General features: G+C 37.6%; 1 protein-coding gene across 1 annotated transcript in view; it reads right to left on the bottom strand.

The window, feature by feature from the left end:
- The window catches only part of IL1RAPL1 (interleukin 1 receptor accessory protein like 1), a 709594-nt gene that overhangs the window by 640994 nt on the left and 48034 nt on the right, over positions 1 to 20566 (bottom strand). The window contains exons 2-3 of the mRNA XM_059911765.1: positions 2534 to 2570; positions 1459 to 1738 (exon numbers count right to left, since the gene is read on the bottom strand). Of these exons, the coding sequence (XP_059767748.1) occupies positions 1459 to 1738; positions 2534 to 2570 (317 nt within the window). The remainder of the gene's footprint in view (positions 1 to 1458; positions 1739 to 2533; positions 2571 to 20566) is intronic.

Genomic DNA, 20566 nt, shown 5'->3' with positions numbered 1-20566 from the left:
ACATGCATCAACAATCAGAAATAATGCTTTTTAAAGAAATGCAGCAGATATGAAATTAAATCTAATAACTATTTGTCAAGTAAGAATAGCCAGTCCAAACAGTACTCTCTAACTACATTAGTATGGCAATTATTTATCAATGCACCTACAAAAACTTTACTTCTATTAAGAGTTATGTTTCAACATAAAAGGGTTGGATTCCCTTTTTTAAGGGAAAGAACAAGAGTTGGCAAAGGAATAGTGCATTTGTTCTTTTATAATTCATTCCACATTTTCCCCAAGCAGAACTTTATTTGCATTCATTTATATTTTCCAAAATGAACTCTAATTTATATGATGTTGTCAGTGTTAAAAAGATAAAGTTATGTTTAACTTTCATCTGGCTTTGACCTATTTTAACATCCTAACACACTTGTAGCCATAACCCTCCATAAAGGTTATTCTTATAGGTTGATGACGAGCGGGAGACATAAACCTTATGATAGAGGAGTAATAACTGCTAATGAGAATTTCAGAAGTGGAAGTCGAATTTTGATTTGAAAAAGACACTAGGTGATTCTGAGACTTTCTCCAAATTGAGAATCAACTGCTTTAGATTTGGCTTTATATATAAGTCGAAATAGGGACACAAAGAAATAGATTTAAACACACCCTCTATACGCCTATACCCTGCTTTGCCAATGTTCTTATAGTCTAATGACATCCACAGTCATTCACAGTCCATGAAGGGCTAAATGCTTAAACTGAGCCTTTTAACTGCTAATGTGATACATGGATATTGTCTCAACGCATTATCATTAAGCAAAGTACATATATCTCTTCCAAAAGCAGACAAAGATATGTAGGTGTGTGATGGGTTTCTTTGTGGATTAAGGGCACAGGCTTTGTTATTAACTTTTGCATTGGCCCTGAGGGACCCAAAATATTTTTGTATTGACTCAGCATTTTTAGTCAATAAAATGATCTGGAACATAGCCTTTGCATTCCCTAACATGGCAAGGCTGCTTTCCTCTTCCTGTGCACATACACGTTACCTAAATCATCTTTGCAGATGTGTTTGAACCAGAGGTATCTGTGCTCTATCTGTCTGTGAAGGGCAATAACAAAATGTTACAACCCATTTAGCAATAAACTATGCATCCTTTCTGCAAGTCTTTGCTTACATTTTATTTGCAACATTTCACCTCCTCTATAAATTTTATTTCATAGTCTTTAGTAATTTCTGGCAACATAAGTAGATACCCAGATGGTACCTCTTTTCTCCATAAGCCAGAGATAATGTCTCAATATAAATTCCAATGCCAACTTTTTATGATTTAGATTCTAAATTTTAGAAAGCAGCAACACACACAAATATTGAGACCATACCTTGAGGTGAAAGGGATAGCAGCAAAATTTAGGTATAAGAAAGCAACATGTGATATAATTGATTCAACAGTAACAAAATTAAGAGGATACCTGATGACACAGGCGTAAAGACCACTGTCCTGCAGTAATGTTGGCCGGAACCAAATGGAGTCCTCTTCCTTGCTCATTCTACTTCCATCAAAGGCTATTGGCTCTTCAAAGTCTCCAGGGCCAGAGCTTTTGTACCACATCAAACTGAGTCCAGCACTTTGGGCTAGGGAGTAATTGGCTCTGATATAACCATAAAAGAGTGCACATTTGATTCGAACAGGCTCTCCCACCAAAACTTGGTATTTCTTGATATCGACAGACCAATCTGTGCATCCATCAGCTGTAGTTTAAAAAGACAGAAAGAGAGAAAGAAAAAACATTAGAGAAAAGTGGAAGCAATTAGTTCATTCATTCATTTATTCATTCAACAATATTTATTGAGCATCTATACTGGACAAGATTCTTCTCTAGGCACAGACTATGCAGCAATGGATAAAACTCAGAAGGGCACTGAAAAGTAATTTATCCTACTAACAAACAATATATTCATCACTTAGTTTGCTTCTGCTGATATTTATTCTTAGTTTAAATCAGTGTCATGGTTATTGGCTTATGGCCTTCTCATTCTAAATCCACATGTTTGCCTGTTCTTTGAAAATGGATCTGGACCTGTGAAATAGTTTTCCTTTGCTAGCTGGCACTGACGCTTTGTTAGTAAAGTGTTCTGGAGAGAGAGAAAGGAAAGGGTTTGCTCCCTGGTTCCAGCATGCTTGCTTGGAAGGCTCTTGCAGTGTGCAAGGCTCTTCCAGAACGTGGCTCCTGCAGTGGGTGCTTCTCCAGGACGCAGGTCCTGCAGTACACGGTAGCAGCTTGGTAATTTTTTAGCAGGTCCTCAGGTGAGACACCTTCTCATGAACAGCTTTCCCAGATACCTTAGAAGGCAAGTCCCTGTCCAATTGCAGAGGGCAGACTTCCAACCAGTTCTACCAGTGTGCCACCTCTGTGACTTCTGCCATTCAGTAAGCCGTGAATCTTCCCAGTAAGGTTTGGCTCTCACTCTGGGAGTGGGAGGATGGGAGCTTTTCTTTGGGTGCTCTCAGTTAGGGGTAATGGCAGCCATTCCTCTATTCTTTACAGTTATCTTTTGTTACAGACTGAATGTTTGTGTCCTCCTAAAATTCATATGCTGAAGGCTTAATCCTGAATGTAATGGTATTTGGAGGAGGGGCCTTTGGGAGATAATTAGGTTTATACGAGGCCATGAGGGCAGAACCCTTAGGAAGAGAGTAGTGCTCTTAAAAGAGACACCAGAGCTTGCAACCTTTCTCTTTCTCCTTGTGAGTACTTATAAAGAAGATGCCACGTGAGCACACAGCTAGAAAGTGGGCGTCTATAAGCAGGAAGGAGGGCCCTCACCAGAAACCAAATCAGCCAGCACCTTGATCTTGAATTTCTCAGCCTCCAGAACTGTAAATTTCTGTTGTATAAGCCACCAGTCTCTGGTATTTTGTTATGGCAGCCTGAGCAGACTAATACATCATTCCTTCTTACTAGCCAATCCTTCATTACTCCAATAACCTATTACATTGAAAAAATCTTTATATAAGCTTTCCTTGTTCAAATTAGTGTATTTTTTTCTCTCTGATTGGATCCACACTGATAAAATGAGGAATAAGTGCTGTACAGCCAAACAAGACAGAAAGAAATACAACAAAAGCGGGTCATGCTCTAGTAGTGATTCACAGCCAGAGACGCAGGTAGATGGTTACTTTGCTCTGATTTCTGGGAGCATCAGGGGAAGTGTAAAGTAGAAACCACGGTGGGAAATGGAGCTGATGGGATGGGAACTAATTGTATTTTCTGAGTTTCCTGGAAGTACCATCTTCCAAATGGCATCTTGGCACCATTTTTATCACCTCTCCCCCCTACATACACACACACACACAGACACACACACACACACACACAGACACACACACACACACAGAACAACAGGTCACCACAGGGCAGGTACATCACCATTATTATTATCATGGAGAAGTTGTGGATTTCCTGCCTAGAGAGGGCAGTTGCTCAACCCCTAGCAACATAATCAATCTGACATAGCTCACAGTATACAAATGCTGAGCAAAAGGGCAAAAACCAAGAAAAGAGGACCTCTAACAGCAGTAGCATCTGAGTACTGCAAGCAGGGTTTAACTCACTAGAGATTAAAAAGAGGGCAACCTGAAGGATCTGAGAACAGGAAAATTCATGTAGAATTCAAAAGAAGGAAAATGATCAAAATGAAAAGGAAGATGTATATTAGAGCAAAGAACACACATAATTATGGAATTATCCAAATTTCTTATCTTAAAATATTATCTAACATCTGATGAGCACTTAATTATGTGCTGAGTTTACAAATTTTCATTCCCCTTTCACAAAAACATCCATTCAGGCTTTGGACTCATTGTTCCCTCTACATGGAACTTTTGTCACCAATCAACTGCATGGCTTCCTCCCTCCCTTCCTCCATATGTCACCTCCTCCAAGAGTCCTTTTCTAACTGCCCTGCCTGCAATACCACCTCCCTATCCTAGTCGCTTGACCCAGATTGTTCTTTAATATTTTTTCACAGGACTCATTGCTATCTGACGTTGCATCATATACCCAATTTTTGCTTGCTTTCTGTCTCCCCAGCAGAATGTAAGCCCCTTGAGGTCAGGAACTTGGTCCTTCTAATTCACTTCTTTAACCTCAGTGCCTAGAACTGTGCCCGCTAACCAGCTCAACACACATTGACTGACTGACTGAATGAATTCTTGAGTAAATAAACAAAATAATGCCAAGATTTACAATTGAAGAAACTCAACACCAGCTCATATGTGGAAGTTCTGGTAGTCTCATCCAGCTACATATGACCCTAGAATTCATTCTCTCTACCACCATAGTATTCTGTTTCCTAAAAAAGGTAATTTAAATTTCACACCATTCTTTAATTTAGTTTACTTTTTCTACCAAATTTTGGTCTAAGATTCCTAATGAAGGGCCGTATTGAGGTACTGTCTAGAGTAACTGTGCTGGAAGCTTGGTGGACATCAACATCCAAGTCATTACCATCACTCCTGCCAATGACTGCCACAGAGCTGGCTCACCACACTAAATAGGATGACAGAACTGTACACAAACAGAGATGTCAAGGTTACATAATTACACGCAGTATTTATCAACACAATTTTGTACATTTGTCCCATTGCATGAAATGAATCCTAGGTGGGATTTTATTTTAAACAGTTATAGTTCTGGCAATAAGCATGAAATTACCTCGTTTTACCACGATATGAATTATAATACAATTCTAGAATTACGTTATTGTAACTGAGGCCATCTGTCACAGAGGATATCACTGCCAGTGCAAAAGGCTGGTACACCTTCAAGGTAGCAGTATAAACAGTAAGATGAAATTATTCAAACTCTCAAAAGATTTGTAAGGTAAAGCAAAATGCTTGAAGCTAAAAGCAAAAATACTTAGCCTAGAAATTTCTAAAAAGTTAGTAACAAATTAGATCAAGAGAACAGAAGGAGAGTTGTGTTTTGGGGGATAGATAGAGATATTACTACATACTTTCAAAATATGCTTACTGATTATTATAGTGTTGCAAGAAAACCATAAATATTACTGAAAATTAGAGTTATTTAGTATCTATTGGGAAAAAAGTTTCAAACAGCTCTGATTCACATGCCAAGGAAAAGGCAGAGGTGAAATTAAGAAATACCAGCACCTTGGATATCAGAGACACTTTATGTTAATTTTAATATGGAAATAAAATGTAGGATCTATGGCTTAGGAAGTTTTACTACCATTAGACTAAATGTATGATGTTCAAAAGTAAACTATAAATTTATTAACATGTTAATACTTTTTTGGGGAAAGATGGCAAATAATATACGGAACAATTCAAGATATCTTCAAATTATTTTGATAAACACATTTAAATAAATGAACACATATTTTTTCAATAATTAAAGCATTTTATTAAATAAGTGAGGAGTGCTATTTTTTCCCTTTGTTAACATTTCACCACATTTGCACACATTCTCACTCTGCACGTATCACAATTTTTTCCTAAATGATCTGAAAATAAATTAAAATAGAGACATAATGACATTTCACTCCTAAAATACTTCAGTATGCATCTCCTTTGAATAAAGACATTTTTCTTATATAGCTGCAAAGAATGTTTTTCTTAATCTTGTCCAGCGGGACATCTCAAATCTTAAAAGAAAATGTGATAACTTAAAACCTAATTCTTGATGACAAGAATTGCCAATGATATGTTCAGTTTTTCCTTACTTCAGTATACAAGCTCTGTTGGCTTGGAAACAGTCATTCCAAGCCAACATACTTCCATATTTCTAGACACTGTTAATTCCATTATGTAAGTTACCAGGTAACCTTTATTATTTTTAAATTATCATTGGGTAATTCTGCAGGACAATAGTATTTAATCGGTTTTTCTGTCTTTCAGAATAAAATACCCTTCTGTAAGTCTCTCTCAGAAAGTTAGCTATTGGTATTCTCTTTCCCTGATGAGAAGATTCCATGGAAATACTCTAGTTCAATGTCTCCTATACAGCACATACTCCTTCACAGTCAATGGGACTTTATAAAGCCATGAAGTTGCATTGGGGGGTGGGAGTAGGAAGCACCATATTCATTTATTTTTGTTACCACCCATAATATTGTAGGAGATTATATGAAGACGGTGATGGAATTAAGATTCAGAACTAATTCCTTTACAAGTAGTCCATATTGATGTACTATTTCATGGACAAAGGCTACATAGATTGGATAACGTAAATAATATATTTTCAAATGAGGGACTTTCCTCGCAGTCCAGTGGTTAAGACTCCCGCTTCCAATGCAGGGGCCTCGGGTTCAATTCCTGGTCGGGGAACTAAGATCTCACATGCAGCGCGGTGTGGCCAAATTAAAATAAGTAAATAAATTAATTAATTAAAATGAGATTAGGGAAAGCATTGTTGATTAGGTCACTATTACTACATATATAAGAGTGCAAAATATGTCATGGTAACAAGCTTGAAAGTTTCATTCTTTACAAAAAAAGTCTAATCATAGAGCTCATATATAATGCACCCTAATATGAAAATGTAAGACTTTACCTATAAAAAGGCAAATTATACTACTCTTGAAGTATCTACTTGAGTAGGTACATTGGAATAATGATAAAATAATTAAGGCATCTGTGATAGTGTAATACAGATCCCCCCATCCTCTTTACTAAACAGATCTATCCATTCTTCAGCAACTTTGAGTATTGCCTGCTAACAGTTCACAATTGTCTCCTTCTCTTGAAAATAACCCTTGATTGACAAGAACCATCTTGGTGGGAAGTTTACATCCTCTTGGGTCTGCCTACTGCCAATAACTGACTGATGTGAGTGTAAAGAAAAAAAAAAAAAGGCTGTTCCTTTGCCTGAAGTAGAGACAATTGTACAGTGCAGTTCGTGTTCCAGAACTCCTCTGTGTGTGGACCAGGCTGAGCTTAGAGGTTAACTGTGACCTCCTCACTCAGCTCTCTCCTCTTTCCTGCCCTGCCTTCCTCCCTCCCTCCCTCCCTTCCTTTTAAGTTTTCCCTGAAGAGCACTCCCTCTATCAATGGTGTGCATCAAAAATCCTGTCTTAGGCTCTGTTGTAGGAAACCTGATCTAACACAGATTTATATATTCATGTAGCAAGAACTACCTTCATTCCAGTTTCTGTCCTAGGGACTGGAGACATGAAAACATACAAGACATAGCCCTTGTTTTCAAGGAGCTCACAGTGTAATCCAAGAGACAGACAGAAACTGAAAGCACAATGGAAATGCAATGATAAAGAAATGCATAGGGCTAGTCAAGAATATGTTCCATGAAGAGAAAACATTTGAGATGTCTGTTAGAAGTTAGCCATTCAAAGAATTGGCAGACAGATATTTAATTTGGAGGTGAACACAAAAGCAAAGGCACAGAAATAAGAGATAGCAGAGTTTTGCAGGAACTACAAATGGCTTTGTGGTGTAGAAACAACAAGTTTAGAGCAGGAAATAGCAAGAGATGGAGGGAAAGAAGTGGGCAAAGACAGACTGTGGAGGTATTTTTATAAGATGTAAAAAATGTTTGGCTTCTTTGTGAAAGCGATGGGGAAATATCACAGACTTTCAGTCAGGGAGATGATGGAGACAGTCTAATATTTTCAGATATGCTATGCTGACTGAAATTTTAGGTAGACATATAAGGTAGAAGGCTTTAGCCAGGAAAGTGATGTTACTGAAGGTCTGAAGTTGGGCAGTGGTAGTAGAGAAGGAGAAACGGGGAAGACTTAGGAGGTAAAATTGGCAGGAATAGGTGAACGACTGAATACAAGCATCAAGGAAGAGGAATGATGTTAGTTTACTCTGCAAGTCATATCTTTTGTCACAGACTGAAATATCTTTCACATTCAACAAGAAAATCAACCATTCATGTCAAGGGGTGGGCTCTGTGAAAAGTTTTTCTAATTTCTTCATTTAAAATCTTTAGGCAATGAAAATGTAATGAATTTTTTTAACTTTTTATTTTATATTGGAGTACAGTTGATTAACAATGTTGTGATAGTTTCAGGTGCACTGCAAAGGGACTCAGCCATACATATACATGTATCCATTCTCCCCCAAGCTCACCTCACATCCAGGCTGCCACATAACATTGAGCAGAGTTCCCTGTGCTATACAGTAGGTCCCTGTTGGTTATCCATTTTAAATACAGCAGTGTGTACATGTAATGAATTTTTTAAATGACTCACAGATAGACCTGAATGTGTGCATATATATATATATATATATATATATACTCATATTCATATTTTTTTAAAACTTGCAATGATCAAAAATAAATATCTGGCATTTTGCTATCATTTGTCTCTACCCCTAGTGTGCTTGGAAAAGCCAAACTTGAGACATGACCGTGGCTAGGGAGCGTAGGCCATGCACATCAGCTATCATAGACATGGAACAAAAAGGCTGAGGCTAGATTTCAATGAGGTGAATTCTGCTCTTTGTCTGCACTAGCTGCTACTCTTTCCACATATGAACCTCCTAAATGAAAATTGGTGATGCTGGAATCCTTCCAAGGAGGAAACAGAGGTGCCCCCAAATTATCAGCAGTAATGATTACAGCAAAATATGACATAAGTTAATGTTTATAGTATATGTTGGTTCACACAACATTTTGTCTTCATCTCTACTTTCTGGATTATGTTTATCTGATGTGGAATATTGCCAGATTCTTGCCTTTAAAGATATATACAATGTGACAATCCTGGAAGAGCTCTTTCAAATATTTTGGAGAGATCTGTGTGGGTGGTAAGAACTGAGGTTAACTCAAGAGACTCTGCCAATTATCAGGAATCCAGTTTCTAGAATACCCTTTATCTGACAAAGCCTGGAAGTTATCATCTGCCATGTACTCAATGTAGGTCATCTCCAGGTGGGTGCAGGCCTTGCTCAGGTGTTATCAAATTTCTTCTAAGATATGGTTCCCTCTTTATCAGGAGACAGGTGATGCCAAGGCAAATAGGATCCTGGTAGTATAGTTACCCCTCCATCATACCTTAGACTCCACATTCTAGCAGGTATCCTAGATACTAATACACAAAACCCCATGCATTACATAACACACACTTGGTAAGGATTTATTCTTAAAAGTGTTTGGGGGCTTCCCTGGTGGCGCAGTGGTTGAGAATCTGCCTGCCAATGCAGGGGACACGGGTTTGAGCCCTGGTCTGGGAAGATCCCACATGCCGCAGAGCGGCTGGGCCCCTGAGCCACAATTACTGAGCCTGCGCGTCTGGAGCCTGTGCTCCGCAACAAGAGAGGCCGCGGTAGTGAGAGGCCCGCGCACCGCGATGAAGAGTGGCCCCCGCTTGCCACAACTAGAGAAAGCCCTCGCACAGAAACGAAGACCCAACACAGCCATAAATTAAAAAAAAAAAAAAAAAGTGTTTGTATTCTTATGATAAAAAAAGGGGGGACTTCCCTGGTGGCGCAGTGGTTAAGAATCCGCCCACCAATGCAGGGGACACGGGTTCGATCCCTGGTCTGGGAAGATCCCACATGCTGTGGAGGAACTAAGCCTGCGCGCCACAACTACTGAGCCTGCGTGTGGCAACTACTGAAGCCCGCACGCCTAGAGCCCGTGCTCCGTGACAAGAGAAGCCACCGCAATGAGAAGCCCACGCACCGCAACGAAGAGTAGCCCCTGCTCACCACCACTAGAGAAAGCCCACGTGCAGCAACAAAGACCCAACGCAGCCAAAAATAAAAAAATAAAATAAAAAAAAGGAAACAACAGGAGTAGTAGTTTCATAGTTTCATAACCTATCCTTTTGTTTAGTTTCTTTTCTCAGTTGAGATCATAATTCTATAAAAAGTTACATCATGACGTTTTACTGAACATTTTATAATAACTACATAACAGTCCATAATAGTGTTACATATAATTTACTTAGCCCTTCTGCTGTTAGCCTACCTTAAGTTTTTCCCCTAGATTTGACTGTTCTAAATAATTCTGTGATAAAATAACTTTATATACAATGTTCCACAACCATCCCCTCAAAAAAAAGTATAATTTCCTCAGGAAATAATTCCAGAAGTAAAATTCCTGGATCAAATAATACATTTTTAAAGGCTTTATACAAAATTTTAAAGAGATTTTCAAAAACTGTCTCATAACCTCCTTTCACAATAGCCACCTAAATAAGTGCACTTTTTACTTCATGTGCTAAGATTGTATTAACTCTTATGCACTATTTCTTAAACTGAGCACCAAGTATAGTTTGCAAACTTTGGTGTCTTAAATTACAAAAATATAGCATCATCAGAAACATCACTCATGGAAGTCCTAACCACGGCAATCAGAGAAGACAAAGAAATAAAAGGAATACAAATTGGAAAAGAAGAAGTAAAACTGTCACTGTTTGCAGATGACATGATACTAAACATGGAGAATCCTAAAGATGCTACCAGAAAACTACTAGAGCTAATCAATGAATTTGGTAATGTTGCAGGATACAAAATTAATGCACAGAAATTGCTTGCATTCCTATACACTAACAACAAAAGATCAGAAAGAGAAATTAAAGAAACAATCCCATTCACCATTACAACAAAAAGAATAAAATACCTAGGAATAAACCTACCTAAGGAGGTGAAAGACCTGTACCCAGAAAACTATAAGACACTGATGAAAGATGGAGAGATACACTATGTTCTTGGATTGGAAGACTCAATATTGTGAAAATGTCTATACTACCCAAAGCAATCTACAGATTCAATGCAATCCCTATCAAATTACCAATGGCATTTTTTTTAACAGAACTAGAACAAAAAAAAATCTTAAAATTTTTATGAAGACACAAAAGACCCTGAAGAGCCAAAGCAATCTTGAGGGAAAAAAACGGAGCTGGAGGAATCAGACTCCCTGACTTCAGACTATACTACAAAGCTACAGTAATCAAGACAGGATGGTACTGGCACAAAAACAGAAATATAGATCAATGGAACAGGATAGAAAGCCCAGAGATAAACCCACGCACCTATGGTCAACTAATCTACAACAAAGGAGGCAAGGATATAAAATGGAGAAAAGACAGTCTCTTCAATAAGTGGTGCTGGGAAAACTGGACAGCTACATGTAAAAGAATGAAATTAGAACACTCCTTAACACCATACACAAAAATAAACTCAAAATGGATTAGAGACCTAAATGTAAGACCGGACACTATAAAACTCTTAGAGGAAAACATAAGAAGAACACTCTTTGACATAAATCACAGCAAGATCTTTTTTGACCCAACTCCTAGAATAATGGAAATAAAAACAAAAATAAACAAATGGGATCTAATGATACTTAAAAGCTTCTGCACAGCAAAGGAAACCATAAAAAAGACGAAAAGACAACCCACAGAATGGGAGAAAATATGTGCAAAGAAATGGGCAAAGGATTAATCTCCAAAATATATAAACAGCTCATGCAGCTCAACATCAAAAAAACAAACAGCCCAATCCAAAAATGGGCAGAAGACTTAAATAGACATTTCTCCAAAGAAGACATACAGATGGCCAAGAGGCACATGAAAAGCTGATCAACATCACTAATTATTAGAGAAATCGAAACTACAATGAGGTATCACCTCACACCGGTTAGAATGGGCATCATCAGAAAATCTACAATCAAAAAATGCTGGAGACGGTGTGGAGAAAAGGGAACCCTCTTGCCCTGTTGGTGGGAATGTAAATTGATACAGCCACTATGGAAAACAGTATGGAGGTTCCTTAAAAAACTAAAAACAGAATTACCATATGATCCAGCAATCCCACTACTGGGCATATGCCCTGAGAAAACCATAATTCAAAAAGACACATGCACCCCAATGTTCATTGCAGCACTATTTACAATAGCCAGGTCATGGAAGCAACCTAAATGCCCATCGACAGGCGAATGGATAAAGAAGATGTGGTACATATATATACAATGGAATATTACTCAGCCATAAAAAGGAACGAAATTGGGTCATTTGTAGAGACATGGATGGACCTAGAGACTGTCATACAGAGTGGAGTAAGTCAGAAAGAGAAAAACAAATATCATATATCAATGCATATATGTGGAATCTAGAAAAATGGTACAGATGAACCAGTTTGCAGGGCAGAAATAGAGACACAGATGTAGAGAACAAACATATGGACACCAAGGGGGGAAAGCGGGCGGCTGGTGGTGGTGGGGATGAATTGGGAGATTGGAATTGACATATATAAACTAATATGTATAAAATAGATAACTAATAAGAACCTGCTGTATAAAAAAATAAATAAAAGTTTAAAAAATAAAATCCACAATAGTATCCAAATACCATATTTATTTTAATAAACATAAAAGAAACATCACTTATCTGATAACTGAATGGCAATGGTGTCATAGCCATTATGTATCAACTCTGAACCTCTGACTGAATTCATCACACACAGTTTGCTCTATTTCAAGCTATTTTATTCACTATTATAATTGGACCCATTCACTTCTGTATACATCTTCAATGAAAGATATGGTTAATTTCACTTTTGTATCTCTACAAAACCCTCTAGTTGGGCCACTAAACGGATAAGGGTATGTGCATACAGATAGGTCAAAAAGTGTTGCCAGCTTCAGGCATTTTATACCTTTGGGACACTTGTTGGACACTGGATTAAATATCAACATGATGAGCAACAAACCAAACAGAGATCAAATTTAATCTGTTTCCCGTTTTAGAGGCACCTCACAGGAAAGACCTGTTGGATGGCAGGACACCCACCCTGCAAACTGATCCTTAAGAGAGTAACAAGGTTTAAAGTGCATATTTACTTTCATTTTGTTTTAGAGCATATAGCAGAATAAAATTCTATTTTTCAAGCTTACAAGTAATAAAAGTCTTTAAATTTTAGAGCAATTCCAAGTGGGCTATTGTTTGCAGCAATGAAGACACAAAACTACATATAACACAAGGCAGAATGGAGAGATTCCATGAGTAAAGACAGCATTGCTGAGGAAACACAGAGCAAGAAGTTTTGTTCTATCTCAACCCAGAACTATTTTCTACTTTTCAAGTAAACTAATGGAGGAGAAATATATAACTGGGAAGAGCAAAAAGAATATAAGAAAGAGATGGAATTTCAACCGTATCTCAATTCAAAACTTGGTAATTGTGAAGAGAACATTCCAAGTCCACGGGATATCCCAGTTAGATAGTACAGTAAAGGGTAATGTTGTAAAACAGTGGGATGGGGTGAGGAGAAAAGCATAACCAGGTAAAAATGAGATCAGAAAAGTGGGATGGACAAGACACCAGGCCAAGAAAATTGAACTCAGCCCAGTAGTTTACCAATTTTAGTGTGCATCAGCATCATCTGGAGGAGCTGTCAAAAGACAGATTATTTCGCTTCACCATCAGAGCTTCTGATTCAGGTGTTGGTTGGCACCTAAGAATTTGCATTTCTAAAAAGCCCCGGGGTGACACTTTTGAGAACCACTGCTCTAGTCAATGGAGCAAGTGGAAAAAGTTCGTCAAAGAAGTGGTATTTGATCTACATTTTAGGAAGATCACTCTAGTGGCAATACCAAGGCTGGATTGGAAGGAGACAGGAACAGGGAGATCACTTAGAAAGCTCTTAAAATAGTAGAGATGAAGTAAGAAGTGGGGGAGATTGTAGAGGTAGAATCTACAGGATGGGGAGACTGATCAGACAGGACAGATGGAGGAAAGGAGTAGTCAAGGATGACGCTGAGGTTTCAATCCAGGATTCCTGAGAGGATTGTGACATCATTAAAGGAAATAAGGAGCAGAAGCAGGTCGAGGTGGCAGATGACAAGTGTGGCTGGGGTAGAAGACCCATTTGTTATCCTATAGCACGTTTTCTGCATTTATCACAGGTGTTTATACAGCAGAACGTATTGCTTGCCTTGTCTAGTCTGTGCAACGAAAGCACTGCTGTGTATCTTCTTCATATTGTGAGTTCTGCAGGGCATTAGAGTCCCCTAGAGTTAGAGAAAGATTCAAGGGAAATGGGAATGAAGTCTGCTGTGTATTTTAATATGCATTTGTTTTCATATGAATAATATCACAGAGATTAATTGTCTATTTGATTAACTTCTTGCAGAGATTGTGGGTGAAAATTAAACACACACAGTTTGTGTATTGCTCCTTCAAGTGAATTTCTAAGTGAGAATTTTAAAAAAGGTTAGAGCCATTTTTTTTTAACTGATGCTGAGTCTATTTTTATCACCGTAGAAGTCTCATGAAAATACATAATATGCTATATACATATTAGCTTTACACACAACTATTTGGGTATTCATCTGCATTTACACATGCAATCATATATCTATTATGATGGGAATCTACTGACATACTGTATTTTGTTCAGGGTATTATAAGCAAGTATCTATGTACCTCCTGCGTGATCTTTGTTTCTCATTTTTGTCATGTGTGTAAAAACAACAGTTCCATTTTATTTGGGTAGAACTCCTTCATTTACATAGTATTTTCATAAACACTATCAGACTGCAGCAAGAAAAAAAGTGGTAATAAATTCAGAAAAAAATCATGGGGAATTTTTTGTATTTTTTCATGTGTACTTAAAGAGCCAGGAACAGAAAAAAAATCAAGTGTAGAACGTTTCCTTGAACCTTAAACTCTGCTTTCCAGAGGTTTTGTTGACACGCTCTCAGGTATTCTTTAAATAATCAAAGCAAGTAGAAATCCATGTTTAGACAGTAGACAATTACATTGATTCAGATTTTGTCATTTTTGGCTTTGTTTTCCCGTCTTTGAGAGTGCAGCCTCTGGGTATGGGCTGATAAATTTGAGATGATGCACTTATGTGAAAAACTGTACTGGACAGTAGTTAATATGGACATCCACTAAATTCAAAGCAAATTTAAACAGTTTCAGTGTTACTCAGCAATTAAAAGATCCAAGTGCTGGCTTAAGTGAGATTATCTTCATAGTCTCTTTATTAATACTGATTAAACTCAAAACTAGAGGAATCTTCTGGCCTAGCAGATGCTGCTTCATGATAATGTTTATCACAGTTAGTTATTATTATTTACATAAAAGTTTAAATTCTCAAAGAATGGCAGTTTGCTTTTTATTTAGTTAACTAGTAAATACTTTTAAAGAGGAACATGTAGCATATAACTTTTCATGGTTCATCCAGCTCAATATCCCTTCTTCGGCTGCGGTACCAAAAAGCCATAGCTAGGTTCCTTCATGTACCTCTCAAAGGTTAAAAACCTAGACCCTTAGCAGTCACACCATTGAGCCTTTCCTTTAATATGTTTCAAAGAGAAAATATCTGAATTTTGGGGAGAAGGAATGGTTCAACCGTATTTAGTGTGAGCCACCTGTGGAGGGAGGCGTTCATTGATTCATTCTTTATTGCAACAAATATTTATGTAGAAACTGTTATCTTAGGCACTGCTGGGGCTGGAATAAAGCATTTGGTAATCTTACTGCATATCACATTAAGCAGGGTTCCCTTCCTTTGTTCTAAACTTGTAGCTTATATTGTTCCCACTGTATTGTCATAGGCAAGATGGGACATTTGTCTCAAACCTTACTTTATTTTTTCAATCTAGTATTCATGGATATTTTCAAAGCTAAACAAGGCACTGTTGTGGGTCCCTTGTAGTGATCATTCATTAACGTGTTTTTAAAAATATTTTTTATTTTATTGTTCCCTAGTTTTCAAAGGCAAGTTCTTGTCTTTGTATTTGACAGCAAGGGTCACACTGGCCTATACAAAGACCCACTTGGGTACCATGCAATTATGAGAAATAAATATGTACTGTGAAATGTATCAAGCCTGTGCATTCTCTTTCTTTATTTCCATTACTGTACCATGAAAGCGTCAATCACATTATTCTTTTATTCTATAAATTGGAAAATACTGAATAATTCAACAGCTCTGAAATTTCAGAACTTCATTCAATGGAGGAGCCATAGTCCCTGATCTCTATTTTAATATGCTGCCAGTTATTGCAAGTCATAATAGTACAATACAGGGCCCGGGATGAATATCACTCACTCAGCTGTTTCCTTGAATGGCTTCGGGGTATGAAGTAAACTATATTACATCACTGTCCTCATAATGAGATCGTTCTGCTGGATAAACAAGCTCCCTGCAGGCCCTACCTGCTGATAGGACCCAGTGAACCAAATATTTAACACTTCACAGAGGCTCCTCCCTGCCATTCTTCAATATTGCATGCATCATTTTCAAGAGTAAATTTGATGCAAAGAAGTAGAAAATTGAGCTACTGACTCCTGGGTCCATTGCTACAACCTGGCTTAGTAACAAAGCTTCGATTCAATTTCTGGGTCCTGTGAGATAATAAAAGTTTCAAAGTTCCCAATAAGATTGTTGAAATCTAAATTCTTGTTCTATCTGACCAACTTACATATGGCATTCAGTGAAACCAGTCCGCCCAAGGAAACCACTGAAACAAAGCATGGAGTTAATGCAGTGTTAGTTCATTTGCTTGAAACAGTCACTGAAAAAACTGACTCATGCAGAAAATGGAAACTTTTTATTCCAGTGTTTAAAAGATGACACCGTTGCCTCAAAAACACATCTTCTACCATTAGAACGATGGCTCATGCATGAGAAAAACAACACAGCTTAGAAATAATACTTTGAGAGTTTTCACACGCGAGGATGTTAGAACACCAAGTTTGGCTGAGTTGTGTGTGTGTGCAGTGTGTGTGTGTTGCTTTCCCCCCTAAGTTCAGTGTTACAATTTTAATAAACTTACTGTCTCATAGTTTCCTTTCATAAACTGCACAACAGAATGATGCAAAGGCATGTCCTTTTAGTCAGTAAGTCATGTACATCACTCTCATAATGGAAGTACAATGCTGTAAGTTCTTTAACACAATCATGAAAAGAGCACTATGAGAGTGTTAGCTTTTTCTAGAGGAGTCAGAAAAGGACTTCATGGGGGCATGTAATAGACGGGGCTTTGAGATTCATCATAAATTCAATGATGGCAACTCTAAGAAGTGAAAAAAGGCAGGCTAACAATGTGAGTAGTGAAATAGTGGGGTTATTTGAAAAGAAGTTTGGTTTGCCTACACTACAGAGTTTGTAGTCCTAGGACAGGCAGTGATGGAGGAAGTGGTTGAAGAGGAGGGCAATTTCTTTATTTATCTATCCTCATGCCCAGACCAGCCATGACCAATTAGTGCAAAGATGACCTTTTAATCAAGGGCTGTCAATTCCTAGGCAGGCAAATAACCCATGTCTTGGTTTCTTCAGAAAAAAATGAACTGGTCCAATCAAATTCCTTCTCTCTGAATAGAAACAAAGGGCTTAAGACAGATTTAGGCCAGAGAAGCTGTGACGATCACATGTAATTCAAAGTTAAAACAGAAAAGCAACTATGAATAAATAGAGAAAGCTAGTCCTAGAAGGTAAGAGTGGCGACAATGCACAAAAAGAAGCTTAGAAAAAGCAGAGAGACAAAGAGACCCATTAAGGAAAGGACCAGAGACCAAACAAAGTCCCTAGAACTTAATTCTTGACTTCTTTTTAGTTCTGAACCTAAATCCCACACACCTTTATAATAAAAGGCTTTTTGAAATAATTTGAAAGGGTTTTGAACTTTGCACCTAAAGAGTCTCATTAAAATATTTTCATAATTGGAACAGTACTACAAGAAGCAGGATTTCATTTTCTGCCTTATCCATTAATATAATATAATATGAATTGTTCTTTAAATATTATTTGTAAAGGTTATTGCTAGTGGCTGCATATATATTCATTCCATAAATGTATATTATTAGATATTTAATTTGTTTTAATTTTCATTTTAATATACAGCACTGTGATCAATATCATTTTATATACATTTTGTTTGAATTTCTGATTTTGCCTTCAGATTGAATATCTAAATCAAGATTACTGGGTCAAAAAATATCATGTTTTGCCAAATTGCTTCTGTAGAGTTTGTGTCAATTTATATTCCTGTATGCAGTGCATGAGAGTATCCATTTCACACCTTCCTAGCTATATGTACTTATTTCTGTATCACTGCATTCTCCCACATTCAGTGCCCATTCTATTCTTTCCATACCTGCTTATAAATCCACAATCAGTGGTGATCCTGAGGAAGTTTTCTCCACTGTATGTATCTTTGTACATTTTTCCTTCAACTTCCAGGTATACAGTGATGACTCTGAATTTACATATCTATCTGTGCTCCTCTTTGGTGACCTTCAAAACTGTCATCCACTTATTAAATTTGGTAAGCCCTAAATGCAATGAGTTTTTATTACGGCAGTTGCTGATGGGAGGAGAGCTTGATTATTTCTGTATTATCTTACCTTATGTGCGCCACCTCAACCTGACAGGTCATAAGTGGCGAACTCTTCTAATACAATTAACCTTTATTGCTAATGAAAACATTTTGATATCTACCATGTTTCATCAGTACACACTGATAAACAATTTTAAATCTTTACAGTTACCCATTGACACAAGAATAAAAAATTTTAAAAGGATCCCACATTTCCCTTTTCCTGAGAATTTTCATATAATGGATAAAACTAAAATCTAACAAAAAGTCTAATGTTAAAAAAGAAATCAATTCTAGGACTTCCCTGGTGGCGCAGTGGTTAAGAATCCACCTGCCAATGGAGGGGACACGGGTTCAATCCCTGGTTTGGAAAGATGCTGCGGAGCCACTAAGCCCGTGCACCACAACTACTGAGACTGAGCTCTAGCGCCTGCGAGCCAAAACTACTGAGCCCTCACACCATAACTACTGAAGCCTGCGCACCTAGAGCCCGTGCTCCGCAACAAGAGAAGCCACCACAATGAGAAGCCCGCGCACTGCAACAAAGAGTAGCCCCTGCTCGCTGCAACTAGAGAAAGCCCGCATGCAGCAACGAAGACCCAATGCAGCCAAAAATAAATAAATAAATAAATATTTAAAAAACTCAATTCTATTTCAAGAAAGGTAAATTAAAATCGCTCTCCAAAAAAATTTTTAGACATTCATTCACAGAAAGAGAGACAAGATGAAAAGGCAGAGGGCTATGTACCAGATGAAGGAACAAGATAAAACTCCAGAAAAACAACTAACTAAATGAAGTGGAGATAGGCAACCTTCCAGAAAAAGAATTCAGAAAAATGATAGTGAAGATGATCCAGAACATCAGAAAAAGAATGGAGGCAAAGATCGAGAAGATGCAAGAAAGTTTAAAAAAGACCTAGAAGAATTAAAGAACAAACAAACAGAGATGACCAATACAATAACCGAAATGAAAACTACACTAGAAGGAATCAATAGCAGAAAACTGAGGCAGAACAGATAAGTGACCTGCAAGACAGAATGGTGGAATTCACTGCTGCGGAACAGAATAAAGAAAAAAGAATGAAAAGAAATGAAGACAGCCTAAGAGACCTCTGGGACAACATGAAACGCAACAACATTCGCATTACAGGGGTCCCAGAAGGAGAAGAGAGAGAGGAAGGACCCAAGAAAATATTTGAAGAGATTATAGTTGAAAACTTCCCTAACATGGGAAAGGAAACAAACACCCAAGTCCAGGAAGCGCAGCGAGTCCCATACAGGATAAACCCAAGGAGAAACACGCCGAGACACATAGTAATCAAATTGGCAAAAATTAAAGACAAAGAAAAATTATTGAAAGCAGCAAGGGAAAAACGACAAATAACATACAAGGGAACTCCCATAAGATTAACAGCTGATTTCTCAGCAGAAACTCTACAAGCCAGAAGGGAGTGGCATGATATACTTAAAGTGATGAAAGGGAAAAACCTACAACCAAGATTACTCTACCTGGCAAGGATCTCATTCAGATTCGATGGAGAAATCAAAAGCTTTACAGACAAGCAAAAGTTAAGAGAATTTAGCACCACCAAACCAGCTCTAAAACAAATGCTATAGGAACTTCTCTAAGTGGGAAACACAAGAGAAGAAAAGGACCTACATAAACAAACCCAAAACAATTAAGAAAATGGTCATAGGAACATACATATCGATAATTACGTTAAACGTGAATTGATTAAGTGCTCCAACCAAAAGACACAGGCTTGCTGAATGGATACAAAAACAAGACTCATCTATATGCTGTCTACAAGAGACCCACTTCAGATCTAGGGACACATACAGACGGTAAGTGAGGGGATGGAAAAAGATATTCCATGCAAATGGAAATCAAAAGAAAGCTGGAGTAGCAATACTCATATCAGATAAAATAGACTTTAAAATAAAGACTGTTACAAGAGACAAGGAAGGACACTACATAATGATCAAGGGATCAATCCAAGAAGAAGATATAACAATTATAAATATATATGCACCCAACATAGGAGCACCTGAATACATAAGGCAACTGCTAACAGCTATAAAAGAGGAAATTGACAGTAACACAATAATAGTGGGGGACTTTAACACCTCACTTACACCAATGGACAGATCATCCAAAATGAAAATAAATAAGGAAACACAAGCTTTAAATGACACAAAAGACCAGCTAGATTTAATTGATATTTATAGGACATTCCATCCAAAAACAGCAGAT

The sequence above is a fragment of the Balaenoptera ricei genome, chromosome X (genome assembly GCF_028023285.1).
Source record: "Balaenoptera ricei isolate mBalRic1 chromosome X, mBalRic1.hap2, whole genome shotgun sequence".
In the NCBI taxonomy this organism is placed as follows: Eukaryota; Metazoa; Chordata; class Mammalia; order Artiodactyla; family Balaenopteridae; genus Balaenoptera; species Balaenoptera ricei.
The sequence above is the reverse complement of the archived record's forward strand: the minus strand, read 5'-3'. Positions and strand labels throughout refer to the sequence as shown.